Genomic DNA, 13695 nt, shown 5'->3' on the forward strand with positions numbered 1-13695 from the left:
TTGGCCATGAGACTCTGTCCCCTGTTTCTCGATCATACAAAACGTACTGCACTTCTTTGAACTTTCTCGAAGTGCTCCGTGAATACAATCTGGTAAGGATCCCACGCCACGCGGCAGTACTCCAAAAGAAGACCGATAAGCGAAGTGTAGGCAGTCTCTTTAGTACATCTGTTGCGTCTTCTAAGTGTTCCGCCAGTAAAACACAGTCTTTGGTTTGTCTTTCTCAGGACATTTTCTATGTGTTCTTTCCAATTTAAGTTGTTCGTAATTTTAGTTCCTAGTTATTTACTTGAATTTACTGCCTTTACATTTGACTGATTTTTCATGTAATCGAAGTTTATCGGATTCCTTTTAGCACTTGTGTGAATGACCTCACACTTTTCATTATTTAGGATAAAAAAAATGGTTCAAATGGCTCTGAGCACTATGGGACTTAACATCTGAGGTCATCAGTCCCCTAGAACCTAGAACTACTTAAGCCTAACTAACCTAAGGACATCACACACATCCATGCCCGAGGCAGGATTCGAACCTGCGACCGTAGCGGTCCCACGGTTCCAGACTGAAGCGCCTAGAACCACACGGCCACACCGGCCGGCGTTTAGGATCAATTGCCAACTTTCGCACCACGCAGATATCTTATCTGAATCATTTTGCAATTGTTTTTCATCTTCTGATAACTATGCTAGTCGATAAACGACAGCATTATCTGCAGGCGACCTAAGACGCCTGCTCAGATTGTCTTCTAAATCGTTTATATAGATAAGGAACAGCAAGGGGCCTATATCACTAACTTGGAGAATGCGAGAAATCACTTCTGTTTTGCTCGATAACTTCCCGTCAGTTACTAAGACTGTGACCTCTGTGACAGGAAATCACGAATCCGGACGCATAGCTCAGAAGATTTTTCATAAGGACGCAATTTTATTGCATGCCACTTGTTAAGTATGGTGTCAAAAGCCTTCTGGAAGCCTATAAATACGGAATCATTTTGAATCCGTTGTCGATAGCACTCAACACTTCGTATATGAGAAGGAGTGGGGAAGGTAGTGGAGGGGACTCGGGGGAGAGAAAGGAGTCAAAGAGAGGGTAAGCAGGGAAAGGAAACAGGCTGGAAGGGGGCCAGAGGGAGCCCAGGAAAAGGACAGAGGGAGAGAGTGGGAGGTGAGGATCAGAGATGATAGAAGGGATAAATGGAGGGAGAGAGGGGGAGTTGACAAAAGCTGTGGGAGAGGTGATGAAGGGTGTAGAAGTGGAGTGTAGGAGGGACACAACAGTGAAGGGGCAGCAGTGAGCAGGGGTTAGAGAGGACAGAAGCAACTAGGGGATGGTGGGTATCAGGATGGCGGGAGGTGTAGAGGACTCAGTTATGTTTGAGGAAAAGGAGGAGATGGGGGAAAAGAATCACATCATAAAAGATCCATGTGGAGGACAGGAGACATGTACGGAAGGTGAGGTGGAGTGGATGGTGCTCAAGGGTTTAGAGGGAGGGGGAGGGTCGGCTATCCAGGCCGGACTGGCATAAGAGAGGATGGGGTGGATTAAGGATTTGTAGGTGTGGAGGATGGTAGAGGGGTTCAACCCCCATGTCCCCCCAGAGAGGAGTTTAAGATGGAGACAGTTGTGGGCTTTGGACTGGATAGCGTGGAGATGAGGGATCCAGGTGATGTGACGGTAAATGATGAGTCCAAGGTAGGTGAAGGTGCGGGAGAAGTGGACAGAACAGGTGCAGATGGTAAGGGAAAAACCAAGGAGCCGGAAGGAGCGAGTGGAATGACCTATGATGATTGCCTGGGTATTGGAAGGATTGATTTTAAGAGCCACTGGTTACGCCATGTGGTAAAAAGGTCAAGGCGATTGTGAAGAAGGCGTTGGGACTGTTGAAGGGTAGGAGCGAAGGCAAGGAAGGTCGTATCATCGGTATATTGCAGGAGGTGGACTGGACGGGTGGAGGGTTGGGCCATATCAGCTGTGCACAGGAGGTAGAGGAGAGGGGAGAGGACAGAGCCCTAGGGTACACCCATGGAGGGGTAGAAGGTGCAGTAATTGGCGTTATGGATGGTAACGTTGGAAGGGAAGTGGGAGAGGAAGGAGGCAATCAGACAGATATAATTGATAGGAAGGGCATAGGTCCGGAGTTTTAACAGGAGAATGGGACACCATTTGTGGTCGTAGGTCTTTTCGAGGTATAGGGAGACAAAAATGGCGAAGCAACGGGAATGAAGCCAGAGGGAGAGGAGATGAGTGAGGTGTAGGAGTTGGTCATCAGCAGAGAAGGAAGGTTGAAAGTCACAGTGGATGTTGGCGAGGAGGTGGTGTTGGTGGAGGTGGTGATGGATTGCGCCAGGTAAGGATGAATTCCAATAGCTTGCTGAACACCGAAGTGAAAATATAGGACGATAGGAAGAGGTGTCAGAAGGATGCTTGTTGGGTTTGGAGAACATCAGGATACGGGAGGTTTTCCACAAGTCAGGGTAGAAGCCGGTGGCAAGGATTACGTTGTACAGGGTGGCAAGGACTGTAAGGAAGGAGGGAGGGCAGTGTTTGAGATGGGGTGTAGGTAACACGGTCTTGGCAGGGGGCAGTGTTGCATTTAGTGTGGAATATCCTGTGCAGTGATTGGAGTGTTAAGTTTGAATGGTGGTGTGTGGCCCAAGTACTGGAAGCTAGGAGCAAGGGGAGAAGCGAAGGTATCTGTATGGTCCATGACATCAAGAAAGAGGGAATAATCAAATTGGGGATCTTCTGTAATGGGAAACACATCAGATAGGTACGAGGCAATATGGTTGGCCTTACTGAGGTTACCAGGAAAGGTATGGTCATCAAGGAGGGGGAGGTACTGCAGGCTAGGGTGGTTCCCAGTAAGGCAGTGGAAAGCAGACCAATACTTGTATGAGTTTATTGGGAGTGTGGCGTTGAGCTGTGTGCATGTCTGTCGCCAGGCACAGTGTTTCTTCACAGTAAGCATGTTGCGGATGTGCCACTGTAATTTCCGGTGGCGAATAAGTGTGTCCCAGTCATGAGTGTGGAGGAAGGAGCAGTAAAGGTGATGGGATTCATGAAGGAGAAGCATGGCGTGTGGTGGTGGTGAGGGTGGATGGCTTTCATAGGGATGTGGGTGGCTATGGCGTCAGACAAGGGCTGGTGGAGGAAGGCAGCAGTTCAGGAGATGTCTTCAGGAGATTGGAGGGTAAGGTTGTGGTGTTGGACCTGGATGTGTATGAAGTCCCAGTAGGCATCCCATTTGGCACAGGAGTAATTGTGGACGACTTTAGGAGGAATGTCAGGGCGATGAATCTGGCGGGGATGGCGACCATCGGAGATAGCGAGGAGGAGGGGGGGCATGGTCGCTGCCAATTAGGTCAAGGACTTCTGCAGTGATGCGCCGAAGGACGTTGGGAGAGGCTAGGATCATGTCAGGAGTGGTATTGGATTCGGGTCAGGTGTGTTGGGGAGGGGAACCAGGTCTGTGTGGAGGGTGGTGATAAACCGATGCCACCACTGGAGTTCGGCAGGAGCTCGGCTGTGGATACTGAGGCCTGCGGCAATCATGTAGGTGGAGAAGGTGTGGTCAATGTGAGCCAGGAAATCGTAAGGGATGGGGGTACGAGGGTGGATGTAGTTGGTGGCACAAGTGACAGTAAGGGCAGGGAAGAAGAGGCTGAGGGTGAGATGTTCAGCATGATTGTTGAGGACATGTTGGGGCTGAACCGGGAGGTGCTTGAGGTGGCCAATTGCAAACCCGCCACACGCCAGGGGTGCGGTGGAGGGTGCAAGGGGCTGTGGGGACGGAGTTATGGAGTTAGAGGAAGGTTTCATTTAGGATGAAGGCATCTACGCGGTGTCAATTGAGGGTGTGGTGGTAGAGGAGTTTGTGGGTGGGCAGGGACCGAATATTATGGTAAAGGATACTGTTGTTGCACCGTGGTAGGGGAGATTACAAATCTCTTGCGATTTAAATGGGACATTTGACATCTGATTAACTAATTTGAGTCTTACAACGTTTTTTCGTGTATTAACCTCTACTAAGCCCTGGATTCTAGGTGTAAACATTGCACTTATTGTGGCGCCGATGTATTTTCCAGACATTTTAGAATATCACAGCATCTTAACTCTGCAAAATAATTAATTTTTGACTCTCTTGCGTTTCTTACTGTAGAGCAACAACCTAAGGACGAGTTTAACGGTGGAGACATCTATCAGCTTGGTACAGAGATCACCTGCTGGTGGTGCTAAGCGTGCGCTCCCTACAGTGCGGCAACCTGCTGGTGACAGCAGCAAGTAGGATGTGAAAATTGATTTATTTTCACTAACGCCTTCAGATTTTCTTTGACAGTAATTAATTTAAAAACCTCATTTCCAACTAATAAGGTTCCACTATTCCATGCTGAATGATATATAGCTGAAAATCAAAGTTACCAATGTGAAGACTGGGGAGCCAGTGCTCAAAGGAATTTTCTGAAGTCAGTAATGCAAATGTAGTCGAGGAATTTTTCTGCAGTTCAGATATTTTCAGGGAGACTGAATAGCCCCTCCCACCCTTGACCTCAGCACATGGAAAGATGTCATGATTTCCAGAATGATCTACAAGATAAGAAAGTTCTGGTGCTACTGTGAGTGAAATTTAACATGTGCAATTGTCTCAACTATCATATGACACCGCAGATAAGAAAACACTGATGCTGATGTCAGAGAATTCTTGGCTAGAACCTGCAGCGCCCTACTACTGATACATTCTGAGAAAGCAAGGGATGACCAATTTAGTATCAGAGGGAAGTGTGAAGGGTTAAAAATTGTAGAGGGAGACCAAGAGATGACTACAGTAAGCAGGCTCAGTAGCACATAGATTTCTGTATTTATTTGGAGATGAAGAGACTTGCACAACAAAGTGCGGAGAGCTGCTTCAAACCAGTCTTTGTACTGAAGACTACAACAACAAGGATGTTCTCGAAGTTCAAACGCCGGCCGGAGTGGCCGAGCGGTTCTAGGCGCTACAGTCTGGAATAGCGCGACCACTACGGTAGCAGGTTCGAACCCTGCCTCGGGCATGGATGTGTGTGACGTCTTTAGGTGAGTTAGGTTTAAGTAGTTCTAAGTTCTAGGGGACTGATGACCTCAGAAGTTAAGTGCCATAGTGCTCAGAGCCATTTGAACCATTTTGAAGTTGAAACTGTGTGTTGGCCCTGTAAAATTAAGCGCATCAAACTGAGTGATTGTGAACGATTTTGCAGTGTTTATCGATGAAGGAGTAGTCATGGAACCCCGGCTTTAAGGTAGTTTTGTTAGACGCACATCCAGTCGTAGCTACATAGATTTTTTGCAGATGCAAAAGTTTCCATTACGTCGCAGTACATGCTATGAGGAATGATACCATCGAGAGAACTGCACAGAACAGGTAAGTGGAAATCTTATAAGCCGATTCACAAAGGCAATCCAAGTCCCAGTTGAACAGGATCGATCAGTTTTACTGTACATTGCCTGTGTCACCTTTCAAAGATCAAGGATTCTCTGCGACGTACATTCTCTTCTTGTAGAGTTTAACCGTGGAATATATTGAGCATAACTGCGGTATTATTAATTAGGTTTATAGATACACATCCCATTCCATTGATGTTTCGTGAGGGGTTCCTCAAGGATGTAGAATATCTTCTAAAAACAAAAATGAAATGTACTTACATATAAACATGTGGACGTTGCTGTCTAACGGGAAACGTACGAACGATATTCTTGGAACCACCCTTCCTGTTAGTCACATCTGGTAAGATTCTCATGCTGGTTAACACAACTGAAACATAGTTGAGACCTTGAGTCACAGATCATTGTAATTGTTTGCTTGATTCTCAGTAAGGCGTGGGCCTCCCTCGTGGCTAGATCTTCATGGGCACTCCACCTCAAGCTCCTCCGCATGTCTGACAGCTGCAACTGCCACGTGTGACTGATCCGCGACGATGCAACCAAACAAAATCAAGTCTTCCTCTCTGCTTCCGCACATTATTTTAAATTTGTTTGAGTCGAGCATTATGTAACATTCTTTTGACGAAGAACTGGGTATCTAAAAGTATTTCTGAAAATTATTAGCAATTTTTTAATGATGCGATCTTCTTGTGGACAATTATGGAGACCGCAAACATTGTACTTCTTTACCGTTCCGTTTCACAACCACGGCGAACTTTTCAAAGCTTCAAACAATGATTCCGTTGAGGATGCAAGATATATTTCAAAGACATTAACATTTATTTACACTGACCAGGCGTGATGTACACAAGTTTTAATTTTTGACAAAAAATTACAGCCCTGCTGGAAACATGACTTTAACTCTGTAACCAGTAACGTTAACCCTTCGGTCTGTTACTTATCTCATGAGTAATCACGGTTCTGTCACACAACCACAATTCGGTTCTACGTGCACTTCTTTTCAGCACCATACCTGTGGCTGCAAACGAGTATCAGACGACGCTACATTCGACGACTGGAACCCGGCAATATACACAACATACTAACTGAGGCCTTTTAATGGTTTAAAATTCCTTAAATTATAGATAAGAGGAACTTCATTACATTTTCGTCGCCACACTGAACGCGATAAAACTACATTTGTCAGTGGCTTCCTTTCTCTGATAGTGTACATCATCAACAATAGAATAGCACAAACACAGACATGGATTATGACACTTGAAGATGAGTGAAAAGAAATCTGACGAAATGTGGAAACAGCCAGAACTACTCACCTTCGACTTTGTCACATTCCTTTGTTATGTAATCTACCATCTGCTGCCCTATCTCTGCTATCAGCAGGAACATGTTTCTCATTTTCTTCGATGTGAACGCAGGACTTAGTATCGTCCGCATTTCGTGCCATTCTTTTCCTGAAAGCAAGAAACAGAAATAAAAAATAAGCGCCTCCTGTCAGTGATCCCTTATTTCTTTGTTTAATTGTGACCATAATCTACTTGTCTGTTTAAAGTGATTTGTCAGTTCGTGTCACAAAAGCGAGTGGGAATATGATGCGGACGAACCTCGTCCTAAAATAATGTATACACTCTTTGAAACAGAATAATTATTTAATTAAAGGAGACATAAATACAATGTTTATGAGTAATAATTTACAAGACGGTGAAAAACATAACAATGCTTTCTTTTGTTTCGGGATCGTCAGCAAACATGGTGTTATCGTTTGAACAACGGAAATGTGTGCTAAAGTGTTACTGGAAAACAGAGAATGTGAGTGCGGTACGCCGACGTTGGAGTGTTGAATTTGGAACACCACCACCAATAAGAGTAACAATTACAAGAATCAGAGATAAGTTTAAAGTCGAAGGAACGGTACACGATATGAAGAAGGGACATAGCGGACGAAAGAGAAGTTCATCAGACAATGAGAGTGTTGGGGGATGCAGTAATCCAGGCATACACACGATCCCCGGAGAAATCTGCGAGGCAGTGCTCTCATGAGACTGGGATCTGCAGAAGCAGTGTTCGTAGAATTTTGCGGTCTCAAAACTTTAAGGCTTATCCATGCCCTTAACGAGGATGACTCTGATAGGTGAAGCGAATTTTGTGAGTGGTTCACTAACAGATGTGAAGAAGAGCAACGTTTCCAAGATCGAATTCTGTGGTCAGATGAAGCGACGTTTAAACTTGATGGAACAATCAACCGCCATAATTGCGTGTACTGGGCCAGGGAGAATCCATACGTAACCGAGCAAAGGCATGTTAAACCACCAGGAGTAACAGTCTGGTGTGGTCTGTCTTCTAGAGGGTTAATAGAGCCGTACTTCTTTGGCAACAGTGTCACGGGCGACTCTTTCTTGGAAATGTTGGAAATGCTATTTCCTGATCTCAGCGTTGTGTTTGTGAATCAAGATTATTACTTTCAACAGGATGGGGCGCCACCTCACTTTCACCTGGATGTGAGGGCATTTCTCAACCGTACATTTCCTGCCAGACGGATAGGACGAAGAGGGTGTGTAGAGTATCCCGCCCGATCTCCAGATTTAACTCCTCTAGACTTCCTTCTGAGGGGTACTCTCAAGAACACAGCTTGCTCTGCGAAGCCACATACACTGGATGATCTTAGAGAACAAACTGAGTAGGCCTGTCATGCTATTCCGTTGGAAACAATAAAGTTTTCACGTCACTCAGTCGTAAGTCGTTGTCGACGGTGATTCCTATGGACGGAGACCTGTTTGAAGATTGACCACCATAAGTCGGACCATGAGGCACCTAACACCATTAAAATTGTATCCCTGTATATCGTGATGGAACAAAAAAGTCTGATTCTTAAGTGTAAATTCAGAATCATAGACATAGAATAACTAATTTATATGGGTAAGCAGTGTCTCGTCCATGTCGCTGAATCTATATTAGTATTACATTAAACCTTTAAAAGCAATGTTGTTCCTTTCTGTAGTACTTTGACACTCGTAGTTGTGGGTTTCGTTTGAGCCTTACACCGATCTGTCCTACAGAAGTTAGATGGGAGGCGTACTTCTCTTTATGCCTTATGGAAAATATTACCTCATTTTGCGGTTATTTTAGTTCAATATTGTTTTGGCTGCTAGAAAAATAAACGAGACAGTTGTCTTTCAATGGTATAACCTATAAAATTCTTATTTGACATCCTTTCAGTCATGCTAAAGTAGACAACGTACATCGCCTAAATGTATAAAATGACGCCAAACAACAACGATCACCTGAGTGTCTCTCTCTCTCTCTCTCTCTCTCTCTATATATATATATATATATATATATATATGTTTCCGCCAGTCTATTTGTTATCAACATCAATGCTGTGTATTGCGACATAAAGACACGTAAAAAAAAACTAACTGCGTCATTCTTCGTGCAAATTACGTACATGTATATATGAAAGATTTTAGAGGGTATGATGATATCGTATGATTTTGATTACTGCAGTTTCCTTTTTCGTCAGTCAACGTTAAACGACTGACTTTCTCTTGGTTGGTTAAATATACCTGATTTACCAGTTCACTTGGATTTCGGAAAAAACCGTTTCCTGTCTGTTAATACATAAAATGTCTCAATGTGTTGCTATGAGATATATTAGAATACAGTTCATTTCTGCCACAAAGGCTCCTCATTCCAGAGCCACACATTTAATTTCTGCAACAATGGCACAGCTCAAACTGCAGGTCTAATAACGTCCATTACAAGATGCTTCGAAAATAAAACTTGGTACATAGATACAAAGCTACGGTAACCAGACCCTTACCTTTCATGAGAAACAACATCCGCAGTAGCACTGGAGTGTCCTCGTCGGTGTTCATAAAGTCCACGTGGTCAGTGAAGTGGTCGAAGTCCTTGACTGTGACGGACCTGATGAGATCAGGATCCCTCAACAAGACCAGAGACTTGGCAAAAGTGTAGAACCCAGCGTAGGGGTGCGGTTCGAAGCGCCTGTACGCGTCGACTACTATGTCCGCCATGGCCTTCCTGTTGAGCACCACGTCCAGGGTGTTCCCCACCACGGGCAGCGGTGGCGTGTACGGGACGCCGGCCCTGGCGAACCTCCTGGAGTACTGGCGCCACCGGAAGAAAGTCAGCGTGCCTGCGACCAGCACCAGCGACGGAAAGAGCGTCCACCAGTCACAAGCCATTGTCTGCAAAACATTTTACACTCATTTTGTTTTCATCATCACAAAAACAGCTGCATCTGGAAGAGCCTGACCGATCTACTGTAAACTCGGTGGGTATGCCGCACAGAATCAGTTGTGCTATTGATTAATTTATTACGGGTTCAGCTGCGCACTCAGGTAGCATGGATCGGACAGTGACCCTGTGACCATCAGTTGATATAAGAGGGCTCCAAATGGCCATACGAGCCAGTGCGACGACCTGGAGCTGCACTGTGCCCAGGCGACACGTTCCACAGCAGTTTCCCCAGCTAGAGGGCGCAGTGTGGGGTTGCGGGATGCCGACTGGTTGTACCGTCCTACTGCGCACCACGTCCATCATATGGGCCTTCATATCATTGCCTGTTCTTGGCAACTATCGGTACAGGAAGGCACACATGCACAAAATGTAGGATCTTTATATCCGACATGCACCACAAGGAGGGATCACCAATCGATTATCTGCCTCGAGCGACAAGATCTGATGGCAACAAAAAGGCCCATTCAGGAGGCTGTCCTGCCTTCTATGCATCTTCTCCTAAGTGCTAGTTCCATTGGCAGGGCTCGCCGCACGTCAACCATTATAATCCCTACCACTCACAACCTGTAGCGACGCTCCCAAATCGCCTTGGTCAGCAACAACGAGCATCGGGCCCTGCAAACTGGCAGTGGGTCATACTTCGTTAAGGAGAACTGTTTCTGCCTCGGTGGCAATAACCATCATGTCAGTGATTGGGGACACATTGGAGAGCGCCACGAAGAGCAGGTTCTGATCTCCCGTCTCACGTCCGCTAGCCTAGTGCGATGGTGTGGTGACCAATATCTTAGGGTGCTTGTTCACTGTCAGTGTTCCTAAGGGGCTCCATAACAGCCATATGGTACTTGGAGAACATCCTGAAACCAGTGGTTCTGCCAATCATGCTCTCCCACGCCCAGGTCCTATTTTAACAGGACAATGCTCGTCCCCACCTCCTGAGCTTGCCCTGCAGCTGTGGATACTCCGCCACGGCCAGCCACATCACCGGATCTCTCCCCAATCGAGAATGTGTGGGCTGCCATGCAGAGTGTCATCAGAACTAGACCTGCACCCACCAGTCTGAGGCAGCTCTTCACTCTGGTGCAAGTGGAACGGGACAGAGTATCACAGGATTACATCCAACACCTGTACAGCTCCATACTGTGACGTGTGCACGCAAGTATTCACAACTGAGCGGATCAGCGCCATACTAACACGCACGTTTTGTGATCATGTAGCGCAATGGCATGGTGATACTTCACAGTAATGATCAGAAACCCCCTTGTCCTTCTGCGTGCAGCTCTTTTTATGACGAGTGCACATTTTAACGATGTATGACTAGACGAAGTTTTTGATAATAGCCCAGAGATGTGTGTCAGCCCAGTTATGACCTGTAGTTTCCCTTTTTATTTTTATTTCTAATACTTTCGATCAGACACTTCATGGCTGCTTTACATTTGTATTTTAACTACGTTACACCTGCCATGAATTTCAGGCTCAACTACAATGGCTTCACAGGCAAAACTGCACATAGTAGAGATTCAAAATAAAAGGAAATTTTAATCAAACAGTTTATGGCCAGTGCATCGTATTGTTATATTCTTGTTGGGTCTGCAGCTGGATTGTGTTGGATATATAGGCAAATCCGATGTCATTTGTATGGTACAGAAGACGCTGACTAGGTTATTCACAACCACTCATATTTGCTTGATACACGTTATACTGGCAACGTTATCTTGCCATCGCACTTTCGACTTACCTTTCCCACAGCAAACCATTCTTAATTGCATTGAGTACCTTCTTGTAATAGCTAAATATTTTTTCCAAATTTTGTTCCATCAGTAAGGAAAGGTACGTAACAAACGCCAAAATCTGAGAGAAAACTGTAGGCAAAGAAGTGGCTTATACAAAGAAAGAATCTCGACCCACACTCTGTTACTTAAGGAGCTGGAAGCCGCTGACTTTCGTGATTAGCTAATAGTGGATGGAACATGCTTTTCAGAGCTGCTGAACATAATCAAATGCCTTTCTTAATGAAAAAAATAGTCAAATAGAAAGGATGTAAACTGCACGGAAAGGCTGTTCCCTACATTAGGTTTCTAGCCACTAGCACAAGTTACGAGAACCTCAAATTCTGTCCGCAGCTCGTGGTCGTGCGGCAGCGTTCTCGCTTCCCGCGCCCGGGTTCCCGGGTTCGATTCCCGGCGGAGTCAGGGATTTTCTCTGCCTCGTGATGACTGGGTGTTGTGTGATGTCCTTAGGTTAGCTAGGTTTAAGTATTTCAAAGTTCTGGGGGACTGATGACCATAGATGTTAAGTCCCATAGTGCTCAGAGCCATTTGAACCTCAAAGTCTATCTAAAATGATTTATGAAACCTGCTACTTCATTTATAGTTGCCTGAGGAAGTACGTTGTGGTAACGGAAAATAAATAAAACACATTAATGTAAACTTTATTAATTTATTTACTTTTGTAGCATAACAGGTGTCCCCTTTGAGTTTAAGAAACTCATTTGAAACCGGAAAAAGAAAGACTACCAATGGTGTTGATGGAAATCGTCTGATAAATACAGCAGACACAGAAGATGTGAAGAATTTAGCAGGTGATAAGAACTCTAAAAAGCGTCCTACGCTGTTTACTTCATAGCAGAAGGCTTGGATATAGGCTTTCAACACTTCTAACAATCAATAAACGTCCATCGACTGTCTGTACTTGGGATTTTAGATTTTATTTCAGATACATCTCCATTTCTAGATTTAATTTCCGATAAGTCATCTACAGCCATTTGTTTGGAAACTCTGTCATTAGAGGTTCGGTCGCCTGACACTGTCACGTTCATATCAATACTTAATCTCGCTCTCAGAGCCGGAAGACGAACGTTTGTCGGGTGGTTGGAACGCACTGTTTGTTGGATGAAGTGCTCGTGAAGGTCGGGTGAAGTGGTGGGGCACTGGCTTTCGGATAGTCGTACCCAGCTGACCTTCCGAGAAGAAATGTTGGTCTGTTGGCCGAGCTGCCCACATGCGTCCATTTTGTCGGACGGTCGGTCGGTCGGTCGGTTGTTGTGTGCATAGGGCGCTTTAATTGCACGTATTCTTATTGCCCCAGCAGCCACATTGTAAAACACTACTTACACAACACAGTAATTACTCTGTAAGAAAACCAATAACATTTCACGACTGGACTTGTGATGTAACATCTAATTTTGTTATGTATCTTTGTTCTACAACTGGACCTGATGCACATTAAATTGACTATTTGAATTCTCATATCATTGTCCATGAGGCATCAAGGGATCACCAGATTAGTATTGGAGGGCAGCGTAAAAATCGTAGAGGGAGAGCAAGAGATGAATACCCTAAGCAGATTCAGGAAGATGTAGGTTGCAGTAGGTACTGGGAGATGAAGAAGCTTGCACAGGATAGAGTAGCATGGAGAGCTGCATCAAACCAGTCTCTGGACTGAAGACCACAACAACAACAATATCATTGTTCAAAATCGCATTGCTGTTTCTTTGGTAGTGTTCTTGCCTCTGTGGTTTGATACTAGGCAAGCACATATTTCCATTTGTGAAAAAATCCCAGCAAAATCTTCCATTATACATGGGCCCATAAGTTAATAGTCGTCTACAGGAAGTTGGAAGTTTGTGGTAAGGTGTTATGGGACCAAACTGCTGTGGTCATCAGTCCCAAAGCTTACGCACTACTTAATCCTTCGCTGAGGACGACACACACACACACCCGTGCCCGAGGGAGGACTCGAACCTCCCACGGGGGCAGCCGCGCCGTCAGCAGGAAGCTGGTGCAATATGCCGCGCAGCTAGTGCATTAGCAACAACCTTTTTAACATCAGCGTTTCTACTTTATATAGTATAGCCATAGGATCATTACACTTCCTCGAAATTGTTGCCTGTGCTTCCCTGTCGATTTTTTCTAAATTGTCTCTTGATGTGACAATAGCACTAGTGTGTAAGTGAAATTATAGTTTCACCTCGATGGCGTCTCGCAGAGGTGAACTTGGAGATATTACCACACAGACAATCACATG

The 13695-nt window shown here is 45.1% G+C and overlaps 1 protein-coding gene across 1 annotated transcript in view; it reads right to left on the reverse strand.

Annotated features, from left to right (window-relative positions):
- LOC124594883 (cytochrome P450 9e2-like) overlaps nucleotides 1–13695 on the reverse strand; it is a 55842-nt gene that overhangs the window by 33320 nt on the left and 8827 nt on the right. Inside the window, exons 2-3 of the mRNA XM_047133355.1 lie at nucleotides 9233–9620; nucleotides 6729–6866 (exon numbers count right to left, since the gene is read on the reverse strand). Coding sequence (XP_046989311.1) covers nucleotides 6729–6866; nucleotides 9233–9617 — 523 coding nt within the window. The 5' untranslated portion in view covers nucleotides 9618–9620. The remainder of the gene's footprint in view (nucleotides 1–6728; nucleotides 6867–9232; nucleotides 9621–13695) is intronic.

The sequence above is a fragment of the Schistocerca americana genome, chromosome 2 (assembly GCF_021461395.2).
Source record: "Schistocerca americana isolate TAMUIC-IGC-003095 chromosome 2, iqSchAmer2.1, whole genome shotgun sequence".
Taxonomy (NCBI): domain Eukaryota; kingdom Metazoa; phylum Arthropoda; class Insecta; order Orthoptera; family Acrididae; genus Schistocerca; species Schistocerca americana.